Source organism: Anthonomus grandis, chromosome 16 (genome assembly GCF_022605725.1).
Source record: "Anthonomus grandis grandis chromosome 16, icAntGran1.3, whole genome shotgun sequence".
NCBI lineage: Eukaryota > Metazoa > Arthropoda > Insecta > Coleoptera > Curculionidae > Anthonomus > Anthonomus grandis.
The window spans coordinates 6,024,254-6,051,313 of record NC_065561.1 but is presented as its reverse complement, the minus strand read 5'-3'; the positions used below and the strand labels follow the sequence as shown (position 1 = coordinate 6,051,313).

General features: G+C 31.8%; 1 protein-coding gene across 3 annotated transcripts in view; it reads right to left on the bottom strand.

Moving 5' to 3' along the window:
- The window catches only part of LOC126745931 (adenylate cyclase type 5), a 652,711-nt gene that overhangs the window by 110,280 nt on the left and 515,371 nt on the right, over positions 1-27,060 (bottom strand). For all 3 annotated transcript variants that reach the window (XM_050453997.1, XM_050453996.1, XM_050453998.1), the window contains 4 exons: positions 16,667-16,757; positions 16,496-16,612; positions 10,680-10,811; positions 10,161-10,336 (listed from right to left, as the gene is read on the bottom strand). In XM_050453997.1, coding sequence (XP_050309954.1) covers positions 10,161-10,336; positions 10,680-10,811; positions 16,496-16,612; positions 16,667-16,757 — 516 coding nt within the window. The remainder of the gene's footprint in view (positions 1-10,160; positions 10,337-10,679; positions 10,812-16,495; positions 16,613-16,666; positions 16,758-27,060) is intronic.

The window sequence follows — 27,060 nt, the reverse complement described above, 5'->3', positions numbered from 1 at the left end:
TTTCTCATACAGTGAATCTTCGAAATACAAGTATTTAATCTTTGGTGAAATATTTTCTTTGATGAATTTGATCATTTCTTGTTCATAGTTGTTTTTTAAAAATGCATAAAAATTTCTATTTTTTGTTTTATATAGAAGACTAACCTTGTTTGCTTCTGCTTGCGAAAAATTTATTTTTGAATTAGTCAACAATGGATATTCCTAAGACGGAATTTTTATTATTTGAACGTATTGTGGCATCAGCATCTTCTTTATCTTCAGGGCCATTCGGAACAAAGTCGAGGTCTCCTACTTGGACTTTTAGAGACTAATTTTCTATGTTACTTTCTTATTCATGTTTATGTTGAATTGGTTTATATACTTAATAAAAGAAAAACTTGGTTCTTGTTTATTAATTTTAAATTTGGCTCTTTTATTAAAACAAGCCATTCTAGAGGTTCATGTCAGTTCCAATTTTAAATTTAGGCCCAAGTACGTATGAGATAACATTTTTCGATATTTTAGAACCGACTGCTCCTAAAACGAAATTTGACGCATCGCAAGTTAAAATAAATGGTCTCGCAAAATGTGGGTATTGCAATAAGGAGGTTCATTTAATAAGTGATTTTTACATCATTTAAGACAGTTAACGTTGTCCAGATATATAATGTTCACTGTAGCATCTTTTTGTAGCCTTTTTGTTAAATGTTTTGTAATTTTAGCAAAGTCTTTAATAAAATTTCGGTAGTAACCTAGAAGAAAAAGGAATCCTTTGATTTCTCTTTCATTTTTTAGTATTTTTCAGGTTTGGGCTTTACGCCTTCAGGTATAACAATAAGATCCCAGATAAGACACTTCCTTCTGAAAAAAATCGGATTTATCCAGATGAATTTTAAAATTAGTTTTTCTAAATCTATCAAAAAAATTTAAACATTTTTATTATGGTTTAGATAAACGGCGCAGATTTCATCTTGGTAACATCTTAATATATTGTCCATAACCCTTTAGAATGTCGTCGGAGCATTCGTCAGTCCAATTGGCATCCTAAGGTATTAGTAGTAACCATTCTTTGTGTTGAATGCGGGTTGGGTTTATTGATGTCTTCTTTCTACCTTTTGGTACAAAATCTAATATAGTAAAATCTTGATAGTGCCCAAATTTATCCAAGAGATCTGAAATATTGCGCAGTGGTGCAGCAGTTCCATTTTTGACGGCCTTATAAGTCAGCTTCGTTTGGAATAATCCAAATAGGAGAGGACCGATATAAGTGGGATGGTCTGACTATATTTTGGTCTACAACTGCTAATATGGTATTTAGTTTTACTCTTAAAAGTTAGTCTGTTTCCATCTACATGAAATATATCGGCAGAATCTTCTATAAGCTTTAAAATTGCATTTCGTCTTTTGGTATTGATATGGCTCTGTCATATTTTTGAAAAATAAAATTTATACTTTTTAAAATTAAGATTAGCCTCGGTAATATTTTGATTACATGTTATTTCATAGTTACAAAAGTTAATGACCTGCACGGGTTTGGAAAAGTCAATTTAGGAATTTTCCTTATTGACCTTAAAAAGGCACTCGGAAATTTTTAGACTAGGTATCAAATTTCATGTAGGGTATTATCGAGATTCCGGCTTTTATATTTTTAACTTTAAGCTTAACAACCTCTTTGAAATTTGGTTACAGCGTAATGACGTTTGTGTTTGTGATTATGATATTTTAATATTATAATGTAATTTTAGATTCTGGTGTACATAACATATTATTATTTAAGTCGATAATTGCTTGTAATATTTTTAAATTATCTATTCCTAGCAAACAAACGAAATAAATATGAAAATCAAAAATAATAAATTTTAATGCAGGGCTTTCTTCATTTGTAAATATTCCTGGATATCAGATAATGGTGCTAAAAATGTGTCAACTGATGTACCATAAGCCGTTGAAATTTAAAATGTATCTTGTTTAATGAATTTTCCAAAATGCTTTTTAGCAATTTCTGGTTTTACAAAAGACCTTTAGTTTATTTTTACTTTCACGATAGTCAATTACAGCGTACAGCTGACGATATCTAATAGCAAGATAATGTGTGCTATGGGATAGGAAGAAATTTAAAATACTTCAGTTTTTAGCAAGCAATCTATAAGACAAACAAACCAAAAAATTTTTAAATTTATACTTTAAGAAACTCAGAGCTCTTGCCTGCGTCAAATAACTGGTTGATTAAGAAAGAACTTTCAAACAGTAAAAAATTAAATTATAATAGGCATTTGCTACATAACTTAACAAAAATATTGATCGGCATAATAAAATTTAATCAGCAGAAGTGACAACTTGTGTAACATGTTAAGGCCCAAGCTTGCGATTCTGATGAGATGAGGTCAACCTGGTGTTCCTGTGATACTTGATTGCTTGTAATTTATTGTTTTTTTGATTGTTGATTGCAATAAAAATCCTTATTCAAAAAAATAAAAAATAGGCATAAGTCTATCTATGGATCATTACTCCTTTGATCAAAATTGTTTTACTGATTTGAGCCATTTTGCGAAATATAAACCTAAGATAAATTATACCTAAAAACTTTAAACTCATTAATTCCTTAGCAAATATGGTTAGAACCGAAAATAATGGATTTTTAAGAATTAATAATATCAACGTACGTCTCTTTATCCAATTTTTACTCAGTTTGTTCATAATAAATACAATATTATCGGAGCGGAGTAAAGACAGGTATTTTAGGTGCAAAGATATAGTTTCAGGAGTCAAATCTTGGACCTCTTTTACTCGATATTATACGTCTGACCTTTTTACTACTCTAACTTTATCAAAAACTTATTAATATGCTGATTTTAAGCCCTTAAATGAGCACAACTTAGTCATAAACCCTAACAAAACCAAAAAGTTACTATAATGGATTTTCCCAATAGTATAAAAGTTCTAAAAGCAGTTCCGAACGCGAAGAAAAATTCATCAGTTCCTCATTTCTCACACTGTCGCCGTGCTGATCTCTGTAGGAAAAATATTTACCGGAAATTCTAAAACTAGTAAAAGTTTAAATATTAGCTTTCTGAATAAGAGTTTTTCTCTATACTCCAAGTATTGTTAGAAGTAAAAATAATTTTAGTAGCAGAAGTTCGCTGTACCCTTAAATTTAAGTATTTGGTAAATAATTGTGTAAAAAATATAAAGTATTATGCAGTTAAAATAGTATTATGTAAAAACGGATTTTTTAATATAGAAGCGATGTAAAAAAGTAACCCTTAAGTGTATTTTCATATAACTTTTTCTGGAATAAAATTCACCCTATGATTGTGGTTCTTCGAAATAAAAATAGAATTATTTACGCAATTTTACGTGCTGTAACATAAAATATTGCACTACCCTTAGATACCGGAGATTCTGAAAAGCCCTACCATCATATATTATAATTTTTTTATCGAAAAATTATGTTCATTTTAATTATCGTCGCTTCCTAAAAAGGCTTAATATAAGCCAAAACGTTAACATTATATAAATTTAAGAGGATTAGAGTTTTATCTTCTTTATATCCAAATAAAAGTTACAAAATTTCAATAATTCAAAATTAAAAGAAATAAACGTTTAAGTTTAAAATTAGGCTTCAAGAATTTTCTTTTTTCGAGAACTTTCAAATTCTTGAAAGTGTGCCAAATCCATATATGAGATAAGTACATAAATTAATTTAGATGAAAAGATGCATTTACAAAGCAGTATATCTCCATATATAAGAAAAGAGAGACACATTAGAAATATGTAAAGTTTCAATTGTTAAACATCGTATGGAATTTTGAGTCAAAGAATATCAAAGTAAAGAGACAATTTTTCCTTATTATTAATTCCAATTTGATCGAGAAATCGTAAATTATCTATTTTTACGTGCCTAAGAAGGTTAATTATATTTCGTCCTCGTTCCCTAAATAAGATAACAACGTAGTCTCTCTACTCATACCGTACACTACGAAATTTAAAGAAAATAATCCGCCGCTCCCCTAGTCCCAAAGGCTCCCACGATGGTCCGGAGGCACATCTAACTCATTCTGTATTTGTGTTGTACATCGCGTATCGTTACTTGTGGGTTCAAATTTCTCTTTTCCCCTTTTTTCACAATTAGTTTCTTTTTTTTTGTGTAACTATAATTAGGGTAAACCATATTAAGGAATCAAAAGACACGTTATCCTAGTGTAAACCCTGACAGTGATGACTATGTCCCGTACAAGGTCTTATTAATTAAAAATAAATGTATAAAAAATTGCAATCGAGTAGTGAAGGCTGCATTCCTTATCTCGATTTCGCACATGGTCTATTTCAAAATCGACACAGGAACAACGGAATATTGTTTTAACAAGGGATGATGACAGTGAGCTCTGCACACGGCCAATGTTGCCGATGTGCAACCGGCGTTGCCGTCAATGGCAGGTAAATTTATTTATTTGTTGATTCTTAATAACATATTTTACATAAAATTTATATTTTCCATTTTCTTATTAATTAGTAAAAAGAATGGTTCTCTTAAGTCAAAATAATATACTTAAGAACGATGAAAGCAACATATTCGACAATCGTAAAAAATATTATGACAATATTTATGGTTAATGATTTAAAAAATTATTGATAATAAGTTTTTTAAATATTGTAGCATGCTTATATAGAAATAGAAATAGATTACAATAGATTTTTTTTTTGGGATAAGGAGTCAATTAAAATCCAAGCTCAAAACTTTTCTTTATTGCCAATGTTTCGGCCTATATTACGCCTTCTACAGGGCCCTTAGCATATATGTTTTCAAGATGTTGTGAGTTTCAAGTATTGAAGTACTTCTAAGATCCTGGAGAAATCCCATCCTGTGTTGGTGACTTGCCCTTCGTCCTCCGTGGATTGTATAACCAGACTTTATCCCCAGGATTAAAACCGGTAGAATTTGGCTTTATGTCATAACGTGATTTCATTCTGTTACTTTCTAGATGAAGTTTATCCCGTGCTTGTTCATGAACAATTTGTAAACGCTTGTAAATGGTCGACGTACTCCTCAAGGGTTTCAGACTTATGGGATCTTCCAGTAATAATGTCCAAAGGTAAACGAAGTTCATCACTGTAGACAACTTTTGCCGGGCTTTTTCCAGTTGACTTGCGGATAGAAAAACGATATGCCAATAGGAATGGTTGTATACAGGTATCCCAGTCGGTTTGCTTAGAGTTTATCACTATCCTCAAATAGGTTTCAAATGTGCGGTTAAATATTTCAACCATTTCATGAGACTGAGGGTGTTGTGAGGTTGTACGGGTCTTATTGATTCCCAGCAACTGGCATACTTGTTGGAATATTTGTGACTCAAAGTTCCTTCCTTGGTCTGAATGGATCTCTCTGGGTACACCAAATCGACAAATCCAGTTCTGGAACAGCACTTCAGCTACTGTCATTGCTTCTTGGTTTGGAATCGGATAAACCTCGGGCCACTTACTATAGTAATCCATAGCAAAAAGAGCATATCGGTTTCCGGAACTACTAGTAGGAAAGGGTCCTGCTACGTCTATGGCAATTCGTTTAAAGGGTGCACCTCTTGTCCGGGTTCTTGGGTCCTTGCTTGACGAACACTGCTCACACTGTCGGCACCAGCGTTCAACATCTTGATGACTGTTCAGCCAGTAAAATCATTCTCTAACTTTTGCCAAGGTCTTACCAACTTCAAAATGTCCTCCGCCGACACCGCCATGAACAGCTTCAAGAACTTCCGGAATCCGTTTTCAAGGAAGGACTGTCAGATATGTCTTTTCTTTTCCATCTACGCTCTCCCAGACTCTTTTTAACAATCCATCTTTTATAACCAATGAATTCCATTGAGACCAATAAGCTTTTAGTTCTGGAGATTTGTCAGAAATATCTTTTCATTCTGGTTTTGAAATTTCTCGAGATTTCAGTTCGTAAATAAAACCAAATACTGGGTCATCACACTGATCTTGGATTAAACTAGCTACATCCCAATCTTTAGAACTGTGAAGGCCAATACGATTACAAGTAAATATCTCTGGATACTGTTTTGATTCCTTTTTAAAATGTTAACATGTTTCAATACAGGGTCTTCTCGATAAAGCATCGGCATTTTGGTGATATTCACCTTTCCTATATTCTATTGTAAAGTCATACTCTTGTAATCGTTAAAGCTACCTTGCTATTTGTCCTTCGAGATTTTTAAACTGAAACAGCCATTTCAACGAAGCATGGTCAGTTCTAAGGATAAAATGTTGACCATACAAATATTTATGGAAATGTTCAATAGCTTTTACTGCTGCTAATAGCTCTCGTCTGGTGACACAATAGTTTCTTTTTGGTTTTGATAAAGTTTTACTGAAATAAGCTATCACTTGCTCGCCATCTTCATATTTTTGTGATAGAACGGCCCCAAGACAAATCCCTACCTAGATTTGTAATAGGCCTTTGTACCTATTATAAATCTTCTGTAATAGGTACAGAGGCCCAGAAAGCTTTTTAACTGGTGTTTGTCAGTGGGTCGTGGCCAATTTTCGATTGCCTCTACTTTATCTGGATCAGTCTTGACACCTTTTTCTGATAATACATGGCCAAGATATCAAACTTCTTTTTAAAATAAGCAAAATTTTTTAGGACTTTGCTTCAGGTTGGCCTCTCGGAGTTTAACAAATACCTTTTGAATATTCTTCAAATGATCTTCAAATATTTTTCCCAGTATGATGACGTCATCCAGAGGAACTAAACATGATTCACAAGTCATTCCTCGTAAAATTGTTTTCATAAGTCTTTCAAAGGTAGCTGGAGCATTGCAGAGTCCAAAGGGCATGACTGTAAACTGCCAAAGTCCTGTTCCAGTCGAGAATGCGGTCTTTTCCTTATCTTCTGGGTGCATCTTTACCTGCCAGTATCCACTGTTTAGATCGAGTGTTGAGAACCATTGTGAACCTAATAGAGTGTCCAGGGTATCGTCAATTCTTGGTAGGGGATAACTGTCTTTCTTGGTAATGTCATTCAGTCGGCGATAGTCTACACAAAATCCAGTGGATCCATCCTTTTTCTTCACTAGCACAACTGGAGATGTCCAAGGACTCTGAGAAGGTTCTACCACTCCTTGTGTCCTCATTTCTTGAAGCATTGAGGAAACTTCTCCTTGTTTAGCTATTGGAATTTTTCGAGGTGCTTGTTTAATCGGAGCATTGTTTCTAGTGTTAATTCGATGCTGCACCAAATCAGTTCTTCCCAGGTCATTATCGTGTAAGGAAAACACATATTGATTTTCTTCAAGAAGACGTCGCAATTTACTACACTGGTCCATGGTTAAATTGGCAAAAGATTCTTCAAATAGGTTTTGTAAACATACAGGAAAAGGTCTGTTTGAATAACAACTTCTATCAGCATTTTTTATGACTGCCACTACTTCAGAGTATACACCAATGTTCTCTCTTTGTTTCAGGTGTTGATCATATCCTTTTAAATTTACCATTCGAACCAAAACAGTAGATTTCTTCTGCTTAGATAACGTCTTGGCTGGAAAAATTCCTTGACCATATAGTTTGCAGTTTTCCATGGGCTCAATCAAAACAGTTTCTCCTTCTTTTCCTCCAGTTGTAGCATTAACCACCACCTCTGAATTTCCTGGTATGGTAATATCCTTGAATAACTTAACGACTCTGGTATTTACTTTATCTTCATATAGGTGGTGCATAAAAATCTCTTCATTTCTCGTCGTCAATATCCGGTTATATACATCCATTTTAAACTGCTGAGCATTGATAACATCTAATCCTAATATGACAATATCTATGATATCTGCCACTAGTACTGGCTGTTGGAATGTTGTTTAGCTTAGAATGTTGTTACAATGGTGACTGTAACTTCATGCAATCCAAGAATCGGGGTTCTTTTGCCATCCGCAGGCTCCAGAATTAAATAGGGTGGTGCTGAAAGCCTACAGTCTGCTACGATGTTCGGCTTCACGATAGTATGACTTGATCCTGTATCTACTACCATCTCACATTCACGGCCGCATATTTTTCCTGGTACTACCAAGCTCTCTCCAGGATGTGGCAGCTGGTTTAGTCTTATACGTGGGGCTTGGTGGCACCCAGCCAGCTTGAAGTTGAAGTTTTCCTAGTTCCTTGAATCTTGTATAGGCTAGGGGCATTGACGTTTAAAGTGCTCCTCCTCATTGCAATTCCAGCATTGCAATGGTCTTTTAGGTTTCCTCGCTAATAATGATTCAATCTTCTTTAGGCGGTCTTCGAGATCACTTTCCGTAAAATATTATGATATATTTTACAAAAAAAAGAAAGATGGCATACGAAATTTTGTAATTTATGATGGTATATTTTACAAGATTTGTTGTTGGCTCTCTAAGATATTATGGAATATTTTAGATCCTCAACCACCTAAGATCATTTATAAAAATGATACATTCTCTAGATTTTCTTTTAAAAATTTGATGGGATCATAAATCTTAGAATGCGTTTCTTGCAAAAAACAGAATGCTATAAAATATTATGATATCTTTCACATAAGAAAATGAAGAGTAGCATATTAAATTTTGTAATTTATGATGGTTTATCTTACGAGATTTGTTGTTAGTTTTCTGAAATATTACGGCATATTTTAGCCACAGCCATTTTGTTCACAATCGTTCTGTTGCAAATAATGGAATAATTCTGTAAAATATTATGATATATTTTACATATAAAAAGCAAAAATGGCATACTACATTTTGTAATATATGATGATATATTTTATAAGATTTGTTGATGGTTCTCTAGAAGATTATGGCATATTTTAGATCCACAATCAATAAATGCCCCTTCTTATTAAATATCGTTTATGCAAATTATAAGGATCTTGAATTCATTCATCTACAATTTTTTTTGTCAATATAAAAAGAAACTCAAGAAATTCTTCATTTCTTTACAAAAAAACTCAAATTCTAAAATCTGTTCGATTCCTTTTAAGGACTAAACATTGTAAAACACATAATTAGTTTATGTATGCCCAGCTTTTTGGATATTTGTCTAGTTACTAGAAAAAAACTTAAGCTTAAAAAACGTAGCTTTAAAATAATCTAACGCAAATTCCTTTTTACATAGTAATCTCTGATGCAAATCTCATGAGTTTTGATCGTTAAAAGAAAATGATTGTTAAATAAATGATTTATAATTAAGAGAAGCATTTTTTAGTTTAAAATGTTTTAAAAATCTTGTCACAAAAGTTGTATTTTCTTCAGCCATTGTATCTCTGTTGAATGAGAGATATTTAGTATAATAGAATTATGCTTCCTTTGTTATGAAGTTTTACAGTGACCTGAAAATAAAAATGTGTATATTTCCTTTTTATAATAATTAACACATTCACTCAGTCACAATGTTGCTGGTCAAAGAGCTTTATTTAGCGTGACAGTAAAAGAGGTGCCCCGGGAAACAACGGGTTACAACATATACTGTCAATCGGTATAATTCTGTTTTAAAGTCGTGAAATCAGTTTCGCTGTTCAGTGCAGGGAGACTGCTTTTCTGCATCATCTTCAACCAATTAGAGTTTCTGCACCGAGAATAAAATAGGTTATTAGATTATTAAATTTATTGTGGGTGATCTGATCGCCATTTAAAAAAAAAGGTAAGACTATAGAAACTACAAAATCTGTATGAAATTCTTTAAGTCACAACACAAACAATTTTAGGTTGGATCCGAAGTTTTATGTAAAGTAGGCTGATATTGATACTGCCAAATATGCATTTCATACAAAACATAGGTATATCATTACTTCTGCAGATCGTAAAGGTGTATCAATAAATATATTTGAATTAGATGCCAGCTGGAATTCGAGTTACCTTTGCTAATTTTTGCAAAATAACTATTGTAATGCTGATATTAATGCAAGAGCATTTTTTGAAAATAATTAATTAAAGTAAATCAATTTTTATTCTATTATTTAGAAATATAACAATATCATTGTTATTTTGTTATTACTAAGTGTTTAATATTGTCTTTATGAAATAATTCTTATATACTTAGATATATATATCACAGACAAAAATTTTTAAAGTCTGGTAATTATATCTTTAAACTAAAGTACCTACTTTTAACAATTTAATTTTTAATAATTAAAAATAAATTTAAAAAGTGTGTTTCATTAAAAAAAAAATAAATCTTACCGAAACTTATCTTCACAAGCTGTCTTGTATACCAAATCAGCTTCTTTTGAGTAGGTAATATAAGCTGCCAAAAATCCTGCCATAGCACTCAACAAAATGATTGTCTTAAGTAGGGAAATGAGTATTTGATACACAGCGCAAGCTATCATAGATACAAGTACCAACAGCAAAAGGTTCTAAAAAAGAAAATAGGAATATTTTGATATCTTATTTAAAAAAAATTATTTAAAATTCACCCCAATTCGGTTTTCAGTCAATTATTTGCGAGCAAAAACATTCACGGATTCACGGATAAATTAAAGATACTCGAAAATAAAATTCCGTTTAGGTTTTTATATTTTTCCCTTGGGCTTCGCGAAGTTAAAAATTTAAATAAGCGAGGTTTTAACTTGAAAAAGCGCTTATTTCCAATTATCGAAATCATCCCTAAAAAACTTGTTATTTTTTTTAATTTTCTTTATTTGTCCAAAGCGACCGTAACAAAAATGAAAGAATAACAAATGTTTGGTAAGTACTTACGTCAACTAAATAATAAGGCTTGCAGTCTCTATTTTCATTGTCATTGATTGTCGGTGTGCCCGACAGGACGTTTGTACAGTTGTTCCCGATTAAAGTAGAGTTTAAACATTGAATCTCATCTGAAAGGGACAGCTAAAAAAGTCTCTCAGTGAGATAAAAAAAACAAAAGTTCAAAGGCAAGTTTTTAGTTTAGCATCAGTCTAATTTTGGTAACAAATATGAATAGTTTATAAATGGGTTTAAAAACTAAAATATTTATAAAACAGGATAATTAAAAAGTCGAAAAATGGTGGAAGAAATTATGTTATGTATGTACTTTTGCAGTAAAAGACATAATGTCGATTAAATTAAGGCAAGGTTAAGTTATGCTGAATTATTTTATTGATGCCTACTAAAACACCTTTAATAGTATACAAAACTTATAAATATATTTTCAGAGATATCGCAAAAAAACAAAAATTCAAAGAAGATTTTGCTGATATGTCCAGAAATTTACCAAACAGTCAACTTACATATTTTAAATGGAGGCTGAATACCAACAATATATGGCAAACTTTTGATTTGGAAAAAAAATCATAAGTAGCTACAACAAGTATAATATAAAATTTTACTTTTTCAAAAAAAGCGAAATTAATTTTTTTTTAATTGATTGCACCATACAGATATAGATATTAAAACATAATTTTTGAATAGCATAAACCCATCAAAATATTATAATTTTTATAATAATAGACCTCCAAATTAAGACTAAACTTGAGTATTATGAAGTTTTAGAATTAAAAGCAAAAAATTCGGATTTAAGGCTTACGAACATATTTAAAATATGCTTGGAAGGTTTTTGATGCATCGTTAACTATGAGGAAACCGCCAGTATGTCGAGGAAATTTCTGTTGAAAAAAGATAATAGTTTATTCAAAAAGTCATTTCAACTAGTGGTATTTGAAGCTTGTCTTGATTTGATAGAGTTTAGATATTTGGCAAGTTAGAAGTACTCATAAAAATATTAGTTTACTTTTTAAATATTTGTTTAACAGTTAAGCAAAGTATTACATTTTTGACGATTAAGTAAAACTAAACCTTTATCTTTCAAGCAAATATTGCGTAAAATGTCAATGGTTTACTATTATTAGTACTATTATTTATTAAAATCGTATTATTCTTTAGCCAAAAAAATAAACTCTTCTATACTTAGCATTAGCCAAAAAAACCGTTTAAGTATAATAAAATATTAGTCTTGCACCCAACTTTACAATAAGTTTAACGTCTAGACCAGGTAGTGGTCAATGTATGTTTTTCTTCAAAGGGAAAAAATATTGATATTCCTAGTATAACTATTAACCTTAGCACTCGCTAAGTTAGCAACGTTTTACCAACCACACATACAATGTGTTTAAAGTAGTTTACTTAACTGGGTATAAATGTTTAGGTTTTTTAGATCAGATAATAAACAATAAAATTAAAAATATTTTTAGCGATGCATCGTTGGCGCTTATACCAAAAAGTAGTAGCAACTTTGTTATTTTAAATGGAATACCCTGTATATTATTTTGTTTTCTGATCCCTTATCACCTTATGATTGTTTTTGTATATGGTGTTTCTATACTTATTTTTAGTGGTTTTCGAAAAATTAACTATTTTCTTTATTTTTTGATCATGTTTCCTACTTTTTGAGCTATGTTTCTCCAAATAAATATTTATTACTGCGGCACTGGAACGCGCAGAAAATTGAAATTATAAGCGTAATTTACGAAAGTATTGTACATTAATCTTCACTATAAAAATTTGTTTTACATTATACAGAAGGGGTCAAAATTAGTGATTTTACCGCTAGATATAAAAATTGTGAAAAATGCATTTATTTAAATGGAGCACGCTGTATAACATATTCTAAAAGGAAATTGAAATCTCTTTATAACGAGGTCATGTTCCTATATCCAAGTAGTTCGGTTTTAGAAATAAAAGCAAGTTTGTGTAAATATCGGAATATTTTGACATATTTGCCTTACGCGGACATGAAAGGTCATGACCAAACAATGCTATGCTATTGACGTTTGACAGTTACATTAAGTTGATCAATAATAGTAATGCACGTGGTTGTTTCTTTAAAATAGTTACCTAAAATTGTAGTTAGTTCATTTCAATAGTTACCTTAATTGAAATGGATATGAATAGTTATTCAAATGAAGTTTTGATGAATCTTTTTATTATTCATGGACAATGTGACCAAATTGTAGCAAAAACATGCCGAAAGTTCAATGAAATGTACTCTAATTTACAAAAAATAAATGAAAGAAAATTTGTGCTAATACAAAATAACTTTATACAATTTGTTTCATAACTTATGAATGATTTAATTAGTTATCCTAAGATCCTCAAAATCCTGCGTTGTATAGAAGGTGTTGTCGCTGCTTGTATTTCAGAAGGATCTTGTTGACCAATGCAATTGATAAGTCGTTAACGTAGTTCCTGTTTACTGTTTACCGGTGTCTTGCATACCATTTGCTTCAAATTACCCTAAAAGTAAAAATCAAGTGGTGTAAAATCAGGTTATCTCGCAGGCCAATCCCATGGTCCCAAACGCTTAAACCAGCGGTCATCGAATTTCTCAAGTAACTCATTTGGAACACGCAAGTGCGATAATCTTCAAACGTTAAATTTTCCAGAAAATCTTCTACTACTGAGCGCAAAATCTGAAGGTATTTATGGGAGTTTAATAACCTGTCGTAAATGAAAGAAGCTATTTGATTGTCTTTTAGTAAACAAAAAACATTAAAACTAAATTTTTCTTGAAATCCCATTTCCTTAACCGCATGTGGATTTTGATTAGCTCAAAAATGTTGATTTCTTCTACTAAAAATACCTGCTCTAGAAAATTTTGCTTCATCTGTCTATATTATTTTTGTTAGAAAGTTTGGATCCTTTTGAGTATGTGTGAAGTATCTCACAATATCGAACGCGACGTTGGTGATCCAGTTTCAGCTGATGTACTTTTAAAAATTCAAAGGAATGCATATTATTGTCCTCCAGAATTTTTTGCACAGAATAATAATTTAGGCCTAAATCATCTGCTGCTCTCCGGATGGAAGCTTGTGGATATGCGTGAAAGTAGGCTAGAACATTCACGATGTTGTCCTCATCAGACGTTTCAGGCTTGGGTAAACTTGAATCATTTTTAAGTTGTGAACCAAATTGTATAAAGTTATTTTGTGTTTGCACAAATTTTCTTTTATCTATTTTTTGTAAATTGGGGTACATTTCGTGGAATTTTCTGCATGTTCTTGATACAATTTTGTCACATTGCCCATGAATAATAAATAGATTCATCAAAACTTCATTTGAACAACTATTTCTTTTCATTTTAATGAATTTAGGTCACTATTTTAAAAAAACACCCAAGCGTATTTACTTTTAATCAACGAAATATAACTGTCAAACATCAATAGAATAGCATTGTTGCGTCATGACAATTTATGACGATTTTTATCGAAAATTGCTTTTATTTCAAAAACCGAACTACTTAGATATAGGAATATGAAACTTCGTTAGAGGGGGGAGTTAGAACTGATACAGTTTACACTTGATAACGGTTGGAGATACTTACCAACCGAAACGTCGTGTTACATTAAATAAATAAGACAATGCAAGTCCGACAAGATGTTTTCACTGTACCATTGTCTACCACCTTCAAAAACAATATATGTGTGTTTCATTAAAAAAAATGCACATATCACAATTTTTGTATCTAGCGGTAAAATCAATAATTTTGAGCAACCCTGTATAACGTAGAACAAATATTTATAGTGAAAACTGATGTACAATACTTCCATAAATTACATTTATAATTTAAATTTTTTGCGCGTTTCAGTGCCGTAGTAATAAAAATTACCAGATGGCGCTTTTATAGGTGTAGAGTTCAAGAGGAAAGGTTTGATTTTGTTATTCTAAGAAATCTGAAGGAATAATATTTAAAATTCTTTTATTTAAAATCTTGACTTATGTTATAGCTTATTACTCTTAACCTTCGTTCACTACTGGTCTCTATGTTTTTAGAAATGTCAGTAAGTTCGTAAACATTATTAGCACTATTTATAGCTTTCACTTTATCATCATCAATATCTGATATATCAGCATTTTGATCAATTTCCAATGTTTCAGGTTGATAAACGTCCTCTGCTGAAGACAGCGATCTAATAACCTCACTTATATTTAAATCCAAATGAGCGATTTTTAATGATATGGTTTTTAAAATATTCTTCTTCACTTTCCTTTTAAAATGTCTCAATTTTTAATGTTTTTTTCACGAAGAAATTATAGACATTTAAAAAAAAAATACTTTATAAATAAGTATTGGCAAGAAAAAAGAAAATATCTAAATAATAAATAAATATCTGTTCTGGCAAATATCATAAATTAATTTAAGGCGTAGTCTTCAAAAAGTTATATAATCTTCTTAAACAACAATTTTGAGGAGCACAAAAGCACATATTAATTTTATAAAACTTTTATAAATACTATATACATTTGAGAGATTGTAATAAAATATTTTTACAAATATAATGGTTATAGCTATAAACTCACTGAAAGTATTTTATTTTTATAATAAAGTCTTCGTTCATCTAATATCACTTACTAAAAAACCATATTAAAATGATTTTATATCTATTTTAAAACAATTATAAGACAACTAAGTAACAATTTTTGCTTAACACAATATAGTTATATAAGATTGTTTATAAATGCTTTATACCAAATTACTTACTGCATTATTAAAATATTTTATTAAACTGTGACATAGTTATCTATAGAACTTTGTTATCAAGATGATTATAAGAGATAAATAAAGATGTTTATAAGATAGAATTATTTTAATTAAATACGCTCTTAATATGACTAATATAAAATAATTTTGATTCGGAGTAGACTTTGTGTGCTGCTTGGGTACATATTTTTATTTACAAGAATTTACTAATTAGTCAGATATAATTGTCTCATTTTCTTGAATTTTAAATATTAATTAATAATTTCGTTCAAAATTTATATCCATTTTTTCTCTTTTAAATTTAGCACAACGTAAATTTCCCGTGCTTCGTTATATCTATCTGAAAGTTTTGATTAATTTTTATTAACCAGACTATGGAATTATATTTATGCCATTGGTGTTTTAACGCCATGGCAATATAGTTTTCATCAATCAAAAAGCATTCATGACAAGTCTTTGAGGAATACATTTAGGTATAAATGAGGGCGAGGCTGTTGCAGCAGTGTCTTGTAATCTGTTAAAGAATGTTGACTGTATTGATCATAGTATGATCAGAGCTGACAAAGCTTGCGTGTTATATATGCCATAAATAGTGTAATAAAAGATTTATGTAGTGTGAAGTTTGTGTATGGCTTTTAAAGGCCTGATGATGCTCTTGCTAGAGCGAAACACGTGTAGCCTGTGATTATTTCATGTAAATGGTATTCATTGTATATGGATTCATTGACCTTATCGTGACTTTGTCTTAGTCAACTGACTATATAAAGTTTTCCAATTCGGTTGGTAATAAATGACCTATTGGTTTTATTTATTTGTATTTTGCAATGTAACGTTTTTTAAGCTTTAAACTGCTAAACTTTAAGATAATTTTTTTTTAGATTTTTTTATTTTTATGTAACACAAATTGACCAATGTTTATGTATTTTTTCGTTTGAACTATATTTGCCATTAACTATATTTTCAAATTTTTATAATAGTAGAAGATATATTATAATGAATAGCTACTTTGATTAAATAATATTTCCCTTAAAACTTTTAATAAGAAATGGTTACTTACCCCTTTTAACATCACTAATATGTAAATACAAATAGCCATAAGCACACAAAAGATTTGTGCAATATTCCGATTTTTGTGAATTTGTCTTGACAATGTAAACAAATTTTTTTGAAAATGCTAAAAAATATATTTTTCCATTATTTACCAAAAGTTATCTAAAGAAAATCTTACCCTAAAATTTATGTTGTCCATATAAACTACCATTGGTACAATAATTAAAAATAATACTACAGGAACAGAACACAGCAAAGCAGTATCGTTTCTGAAAAAAAAACATATATAATTTAGTAGTACAAGAAATAAATTTAATTAAAAATATTATGGCGTCATATAAACAATATTTGAAGATATAGGATAAAGATATTGCTATGATATTTATGTGTGTTGAAAAATATTGTTGTGACATTGAAGTGAGTCTAATAGATCCTTAAATATTAACATTCAACATCATTCATCAAACGATTGGGAACATCTACTATGGAAAAACATAATTTTATCATCAATTAACTAGTCCTATGGTTGGAACCTTTCGTGTGACAGTAAAATTACAAGACAGTTTTACCACGAACCAAAACTCTATATTTTTACTCTCAACACGTATTTCGCCATCGATGTTAGCATCTTCGGAAGAAGATTAAAACTGAAAACATTTGTCGCAAGTGAGGCACAGAAACACGTGTCGAGAGTAAAAATAAAGAGTTTTGGTTCGTGTAAAACTGTCTTATAATTTTGGTAATCAATTAGCTGTTCTAAATTTTAGAACACGGTAGTTCTTAATCATACTTTTTCCTTAGGTGCTTTTACTCTAAACGATTTTGTAGATCACTGGGCTTCTCTCAAGATGGTTAATCTTTTTAGTGTAAACGAAAACACTCTTGACTAGCTGCCTCAAACGTACTTTTAAATCTCAAGACTCATATCACTTGCATAGAGGTTATAGCTGCATCAATCAAAAAGCTGCTACAACAATGCAGTAAGACTTAATAGGTTAAGGAATTAAGGTGAAGCATTATTGTTTGTTTATTAACATTTGTGTTTTATATAAGTAGAAAACCCACTAGTTTAATATTAAAACTAGGTTAACGTAAGATCTGTTGTAATATTCTATGTCTTATTCTAGTTCTCATATAGATTTACATATTATATACAGAATATTTTCTTACTAATGGGATTAAAAAAAATCAAGAGTGATTTCCTTCAATAAAAATAAAAAAGAAAGTTGCGATGTTGATATCGTAAATGAAAGTATAAACCTAAGTAGCTTTTGAGAAGCAGTATCGTAAATTATAATAAAAAAAATACCATTCCAGAGTTTTTCTATGGTACGGTTTGGCCTTCTTAGTGTTTAGCCATGTACTGTTAAATTTAGCTACAATTAAATCTTATTTTCTAAAATATCTTTCAAAAAATGTTAAATCTTAACAAACATATAATAAGATATTATAAATAATAAACCTTCTCTTAACAAAATACGGTCTGAAGTAGCCAAACTCTTTAACCGTGCCAAATCCGGTAACAACTAAGAGCTATATCGTCGGGCGTTAACCGATTACAATAAGGCTATACGTAAAGCTAAGACGAACACATAGAGAAGGTTCTGCGATGACGTTAATGACACGCCTCGCAGTCGAAGTATCTACAACTTAGAACATTGAAAGGCTAGAATTAGTAAACAACAACTTTGTTTGAGTCCAACATGTGCACAGGGGCAAGAGGGGTGTTTTGTTTACAAACATATTTGCCGATTCTCTGTTGTCAAGTCGACGCAAATTTCCAACGGAGGAAATTTTTAGCTATATTTTAACAACCAATATAACGTTAATTTAAATTATTTGTGTTGTATTTTATAGTAAGATTTAAAATAAAAAGTATAAATACCACAATTAACCTATTTTAAGAATAAATATAATATCCTTAAGCAAAAAAAAAACAAAATTATTAACATTCTTATTCCTAAAACTGCTTCTAAAAAATTTGAAGCGACAACACCGGAGCTTAAGCGCCTGAGCCATACGCGTAGTGTCATCTGTCAAACGGCTTTTTGTTTATTTTTGGGATTCGTGTATTTTCTTTCATTTTTGGTTTAAAAAGGAAAAAGACCACATTTTAGTGTTTTTTTAATTTGCTAGGATGGCAAAAACTTGTGTCGTTTGTGCCGCATCATGATAAAAAGGTGATTCAAGCCAATCTTTTCACAAGTAAGTACCGATACTTTCATAACATCACATCATAGGGTTACCATCATCATAAACGTAGAATAGGGGATCTTATAAATATAAACCTAATAAAAACTTGAATGCGAAAGTGTGCGTAAAATGCCAAAATATTTATAATTTTAAATCTAAATATTTTTTTGAACATATTCGTCTATCAATAGGCTATAAAAAATATAAAACTAGAATTTTGTCCCTGGTTTTATTACAGGATTTTATGTTTTTTTTTGTTGTTTTGAGAGAAAGAAGGCATAATACCCATGTACATAGTACCTATCTATACATAGTTATGTTTTTTTAATATAGACATTGGGTAGATAGATGAAATTACTAATTTTTTATTGCCTAAAGAATTTTGAAATTTATTTAGATATTGATATCTATGTATAAAGTTAATTTTGTCTTTCCTTAAAATTTGGTCGATAATTTTTTTTTTGTTTTACCATATTGCAACTTACAATAACATATATACTAATTGGCACCACATATTAATTTATTACTGTAATTTTTTTTGCTTTTTGATTAAATATCAAATACTTATTGTAGATTGCCTAATCCTAATATATGCCCAAAGGGAACAATGGATTTCATTAATGGAAATCAACACTTTATTTATACCTAATACTTATTAAATTAGGTATGTGTGAAAAACTATTTTTTTACTAGGATTTCTGATGCACTGGTTAAAAACACAGCAGCCGATAATTTAGTTAATTTACCAAGTGATCTACCCTTCAAAGCTGCAGGGGTAGTTTTCCTGAAGAGTGCAAAAAATTCTTTAGCTTCCAAATGGTATATAGTACAAACAGTGAAGCTAATATAGACAAGTATGGATAATTAAAATAGATTAATATTCTTGATACACCAAATTTTGTATAATTACAGATCTGATCATTCATCATCAACAATAACTGCATCTGAGATTAATAGTTACCGTGGGGTCTAGGTCAACTATTACTATTTCTCATCCAAGCCGTTTTTGTTTAACTGCTACACATTCCCTGACTCTGCAAAGGAAAAAGTAAAAATACACTCAAAATAGACTACTAGTTTTATGCCATGTATCATCCTATTCTATATATCTTATTTAAAAGTAATATTTTATTGTATTTGTATAATATTTTATTATGTTATATTTGTTTAATTAAATGCAATTAATCAAATGTATGATATTACCAAGATTCTTTATAATAACATACATTCTATTGATCAATTGGATTTTCATAATTAATTTTTTTAATTTTGGTAATACTATATTTTCATGTATTTTATTCTAGGGTAAAATCAAAATGATATCCTGAGGACCTAAGCCCTGATGATTCCACCGTTTCAAAAGCTAAATCACTTGTCACCAAATTATGGAAAAAAAAAGAACAAAAAATTAAAATTCGAAGATTGCAACAAACAAATTTGCGCCAAAGAAATTGAATTAGATGTCTCAAGTCATTATGAAAATACTTAAGAAATAATAACATGATTTTCGAGAAAGCCCAACATACTACATATTTTATTTGACTTGTAAAAGTACTTGTTTGTATATTACTACTAATAAACTATCTAATCTAATCTATTGTACATAGTCTTTATTCTTAGGTAATCCTTGTTTTTTAGTATAAATTAATATGATATAATAATTGGTATTAGGTATTATATAGGACACTGTTAAATGTCTTAAAACCATTGTACAGGCTAAATACTCATAATAAAAATCTTATAACCTATAAAAAACCTGCAACTCCTTCACAATTTGAACATCCTTGTAGTTTTAACTCTTACTGCTGAAGCAATACTGTCCCTTTGAAAAAGTCAGCACCATAGAAGTATATATTATGTGATATAAAATAAGTGATGTAAAACTGAGTTTTGTCCAACATCCGTTGGTACAACAATACCAATAAAATTTTGCGAAATGTTAAAAATTTGTGTCTTAAAACATGATTTATTAAGAAATCTATAATATTATATTAATAAAATACTTAATTTCCATAAAAATGCTTTGACAAAAATGCTGCCTTTTATTAGGATCTTCCTCTAACGAAGTCCGTTAAAAAAACACATAAATAGCTCATAAATGGTGATATTACTTATACTCAAACTCTATAATAATTAATTAAAATTTAGCAGGTAAATATTTGTTGACGACGTCACTGGTAGAGAGTGCTCGTATCCGTGGCATCAACAATGCGATTGAGCGGCGTTGCGGTGCCATTACCGTTTTCTCGTTTCTTCGTACTTTATTTTCATTTATTTAACGTACATATATTGACTTCGATATAGAGTATCTTATCAAAATTATTTTAAAAAAATGCTTGATATTTTATTAAACAAAAAATATAGGGAGCAGTAGCCTTTTGAGCCTTCGGAAACAACTAAAAATTTTTATGATATTATAAAGTGATTATTGCCATTTCTCTATAAGCATTTGGCATCATTGCATCAGAGATGTTGCAAGCAAACAAACCTGCCCATAGTTCCACGGCATGCTACTTCTAGCCTTTCAATGTTCTAAGATCTACAAAGTGCTCTCAAAGGAACATGAACAGGAGCTAAGGTCAATAAAATGTCCCGATGGCACTTTCACAACAAACCAGACAAAAGAAAACGCTGGGCCAGAACTCCGGCGACCATCCAAAGAAAACTGGCTTTTTATAAAAAATATAATTTCGTCTAGTGCGGTTAAAGGTGCTATTAAATAATTTCAGCCTTTTATATGATCAGGAGGGAACGGAATCTATCCAGCACTTCTTCAAGTTGAGCTGGATTTACTTTTACCCCAGTGGCGGCCTCTTATACATAGAAGGGGAATAAGAACAATGCACTGCCCCGCTCACTTTATGAATCGATAGCAGCAAGATGAGTCGTCTTATCTGCAACTGGATCAAAGCCATGCTAAGTGACAGAAGAATAACGACCACCTTACGGCAAACGTGTGCACTTCAGAGACGCGCAAGGTTATGCGCAGGGAGGGGTACTATCTCCTCTCCTGTGGTCGCTACTCGTTGGCGACCCGTTGGCCATAATACGACTATGAGAGGTCGAAGTACAAGGTTACCCAGATGATCTGGTGATCCTGTTAAAAGGAAAATGAGAAAGCAATCTCAATAGCAATACAAGAAGTACTGAATATCATTGATTCAGCAGCAGTCGTACGAAACGGTCGTGTTTTCATTCGTTGGCTCTGCCGGATTGATGTTTTGTTCTGTTTTGATTTTATTTGACGTTTCTGCTGTGCGTGATACCTGCAAAAAATAATAGTTCCGCTTGACTGTTATTGTTCCTGATCTAAAAGTAGTTCCTGTTTAATACATGTGTTTTGTCAACATAGTTTGTTGAACCATCATAATATTACGACGACGCGGCTAGTGTTTATTGTGCGCGTGCTACCTGTTTATAAATTAGTTCCCGCTTAACTGAACTTGACTTTGGCAATTAGCACTGACCCCTACATAAGTGTTTTTGTCTTTGAACTTTTTACTCTACAATCTTAAATTTTTTTTATTATAATTTTTTTTTCACCTTAATAAAAAATGGCTGAGTTCAAGTGTGATTCGTGTCAAAAAAAACGTATCCGATAAGGATAAATATATACTTCGTTGCAGCAGAGAATGTCACCGGAATTTCTGCATGAACTGCACCGGGCTGGCCAAGACAATGATAAAAGCGCTTTATCAGCAGAAGTGCCACAATGTAAGATATTTTTGCAATATCTGTGATTCTCCGACACTCAAATACTTGCACGACAAAGTCTCTCATCTACAAAAAAATCAGATCCCCCTTGAAATTGTTGAATCATTGGGAACGTGCCTAAAAAAGAACAACGAACTGTTCCCAGTATTATCTGAGATCTACGACATTCTGAGCTACCATGACTCGAAATGGAAGACCTTATACGATAAAATAGATGAAATTCATAGCCTCCATACGAAAACTCCTGAAAACGGAAAATAAACTTTATTCCATTCCATCACGGAAATAAAGCAAGGCATTTTTAGTCTCTCGTCTATTCTCCTGGATAATCATGGAGATTCTGTTACAGATCCAGATACACGACTCATCAAGGGAAGAGCTCGCAAAGGAAATGGGTGATCTCCGAAAAAGTGTTAACCAAATGGCACTTTCCATCGATAATTTAACTTCTAAGGGAAACTCGTGTAATGGAAGTAGCCTCCTGAAACCAAAAAAATCCAGTTCAACGCAGACCGAGCATTTGGAAAACCCTATAGATGTGAAGACTCCCATAAACAAAACCACTACTCCACCTTCCAAATCTTTTGTAAAAGAGGACTGGGAATACGTGGTTGTGTCTAGGATCCCCTCATCCTATACCGCAAATCAACTTGCACACTACGTCAAGGAGAAACTTAAAACCACGGACTTTGTTAGATGCTTTCCTATGCTGAAGAACAAGGACTGTCCAGACTCAGACTTCAAAGTTGGCGTGCAAAAAAAGGAGCACCTAATAAGTGAGATAGCTACAAATTGAATGCTTCAACCCATCCAGATTCACCAACATCCAAGATTCAGACACCACCAGAAGCCACTGCTACGCCAGAGAGATCTTCAAGAGTTGCTTCAGACAAGGAAGCAATCGTTGCGAGTAAATCCCTTGCACGGGAACCCTCTAAAATAATAATTGAAAAAAAAACGATGAACGAAGACAGCATGGATCCGTTGACTCGGTCAATAGTGAGGCTGTCCCAAAATTTTGATCCTGAGAATAGCCGTTACCTATTGGCCAAGCTGAGGGACCCTTCAATTTTAAAATCACTTAGGCTCCACCTGGCATACCTCCACGACCTGCCGGCGAGTACATGCTTTGAAGGGCACACGAAAACTAGCATTAAACTAATGCTTGCCGCAGAAGGACTTCACACTGACATGGACTCCTTGAGAAATTATACTGTCGGTTTCATAATGCCTATGGTATTGGTTCGGCTGAAATTGAAGCAGACCTCTCCGCCTTTGGATCCTTCTTCTCTTCAGAAAGACTCCTACGGCTCCAGAAAATTAGAGAAGGTCAAACTAATTATTTTTCTCCAACTAAGTCAAAAAATTTTAAATAAAACGACGCGAATAGAGGATCAAGCACCCTCTAAAAAAATGGACGTTAGCAAACTTAATATATTCCTCATTATTCAGTCCTTAAGACATAAAACAGACGAATTACATATTTTATTGGAAGAGCTAAACTTTCCACATATTGTTGCCATAACAGAACATTGGTTAAACACTGATGAGCCTGTATTTATTAAAAACTATACCACTTTAGCTAGATATAAGAAGTCATTTATCTCATGGAGGTACTATGATAATGTCCACTAACAACGATTTTTCCGCGGTCACAAAATTTGATAATTTATTATCTGAAAAAGTATTCGAATTTTCCATCGTCTATCATATATAATAATCAATTCAAATATCAATACCTTTGACCTTTATATAGTTGGTATTTATAAAACACCTGACGCGGACGTGCAAATTTTCTGCCAAAAATTATTAAGCTTGCTAGAATCCCTGCCCTTAATAAGAAAATTAGTTTTGTGTGGCGATCTTAATATTGACTTCTCCAGTGTGTGTGCTGCTAAGGAATCCCTTCAGTCCATATTTGATTCATTTGGGATGGTTATGCATATTAACTCCCCAACCAGAAAAACCAAAACTAGCTCTAGTATCATTGACTACGTCGTATCAACCTTTGATCCGGAACTCGTTGATTCAACTGTCTTTAACTCAAGTTTCTCCGATCATGAAGCAGTGTTAACTAAATTTTCTCTAAATCACAAAAATAGAAAGGTCCCGCGCAAAATGAGCCGTATCTTTGGGGAAAAAAATTTCCTAAATTTCAAAAATCTATGTCTAAGAACGGACTGGGACTTCCTATCTGATGATGTTAACACTGAGTTTTCTCGATTTATAAAGTCACTGTCTGATTTGGCATCCAACTCATTTCCTTTTAGACCCATCAAAATTAAACAAAAAAAACCCTGGTCTACTAAAGGCTTACGCTTGTCATCTAAAAATATACGCTCCTTATCACACTTAAAAAAATTCTCAGACCGTGTGTTCTTCAACGATTACGTAAGGTTGTACAAAAAAATTTACCATAAAACAATAAAGGCACCCAAGGACCTCTATTACAATAAAAGGATTTCTAATTCCAGAAATGTTGGTAAGGAGACTTGGTCTATAGTTAATGAATTAATGGATAAGGCTTCTTCATCTATCATAATCCTCACTTCACCGGATAACTTAAACAACTACTTTATAAATGTAGCCAAAAATCTCATGAATACCGTAACTCCTTCCCACGACCCTCTCTCATATCTCGCTAATGAGAATTTACATAATTTCTTTCTTACACCCATAGCATTAGAAGAACTACGCAGCACAATAAAAGACATTAAAAACAAATCTTCATCTGGGGCTGATGGTCTAACGCTTAAAATGTTTTCAAATCTCCCGGATATCACTTTAAACCATCTTACCAACTTGATTAATATGTCTCTTCAAATTGGAATCTTTCCAAGCTGCCTTAAGACGGCAATTACTATTCCTTTACATAAAGGGGGCGAGAAGGATCAATGTTCGAACTACCGCCCAATTGCACTTCTCCCAACATTATCGAAGATTATTGAAAGACTGGTAAAGAAACGACTTTTATCCTTTTTGCTTAAATATAAAATTATAACCCCGCATCAGTTCGGATTATTGAGTAACAAGTGCACCAATGACGCTATGTTGTCCCTCTTTAATAATATATACTCCAGCCTAAACAGCCATCTCTCTACAGCAACAATTTTCTGTGATTTTTTTAAAGCTTTCGACTGTGTAAACCAGTAATAATATCCTAATTAATTAGCAGGAATCAGTTTGTTAGGGTTGATTCGATGACGTCTTCGTGCAAGCCAATAGAATGCGGGGTACCTCAGGGCTCAGTTCTAGGCCCTATTTTGTTTCTTCTATTTATAAATGATATTGCTAATCTGGACATAAATGGTAAAATTTGTCTCTTTGCGGACGATACTAGTTTTTCTTGGAGCAACTTAAATATGGTGGCTCTTTGTAGAACCATATCTCGTGACCTAGTCACCATTAAATCGTGGTCGATTCAAATCTCTTGTGCCTCAACGTCTCAAAAACTAAAGTATTATCATTTAGCGGTGCGTTGCAATCTTTTGTAATTAATAACAACAGAATGGAGGTCGTTGATTCCGTAAAGTAAAATGGGATATCCACATCGATTCCTTATCCAAAAAATTAAGTTCTGCATGTTTTGCTCTGAGATCAGTATCCAGGGAGCTAAGTTTGGCAACGGCTATAACAGTTTATTATGCCCTGTTTGACTCGCACCTCCGATATGCCCTTCCGTTTTGGGGTACATGTGGTGCGACTCAATTTGAGCGCATATTTAAGCTACAAAAGAGAGCTATACGCTATTCATTAAGACTAAATTACAGAACTCACTGCCAGGAATATTTAAAATATTTAAAATACTAACTCTTCCTTCCTTATTTCTATTTGAATCCGTCTGCCTAATCCGCAAGCACTTATCAGATAGGTCAGAAAGGCCATCTCACAATTATCCTCTTAGAAATGCAGAGTACGATCTTTATCTACCAACCCCACGATCAGAACTAGTTAAACGATCCATTCTTTACAATGCAAAAAAAATGCACAATCATCTCCCATTTGAAATCAAATCAATAACAACTTTTACCAAATTTCGGAAAGCTCTAAAATCATACTTACTGGAGAGAGCCTTATACACAGTAAATGACTTTTTTTTAATAATTAATGATATGTAATTTTAAGCAAGCGCTTCCTAAACACTGGTTAATTTATTTATGTTGTTATGATAATGTGCATAAATAATATTCGAATATTATGTAAACAAATTAGTAGTTTGCTAATAATGTTTTTGTAAACAAGTGCCTGCTTTTTTTGCCGACTTTGTATACAAGTGAATGTATATATATTTTATAGATTTTAAGGAAATGTGACCTCAAACAATGTATAAAATTGTTAAGTTTTTTGTATGTTTTGTTGTATTTTTTATTTTTATATATTTGTATTTTTTGTTTTTTCTTTGTATATATTTTGTTTGTATGATTATTTAAATAATAGCTTTGTCGACAAAATTTTAAATTTTATGATAATAAAGCATTGATTGATTAATTGTAAAATGGTGTGAGAGGGAGGATTGTCTATTAATCCGAATAAAATGGTAATAGTGCCAATCATCAGAAAAAGGAATATGGGTGAAACCATACAATTTGCAACGGATGCGAAATATCTTGGGACAACCTTAGATAGGACGCTTAACTGGAACTCGTATCTTAACAAAACCGTCAA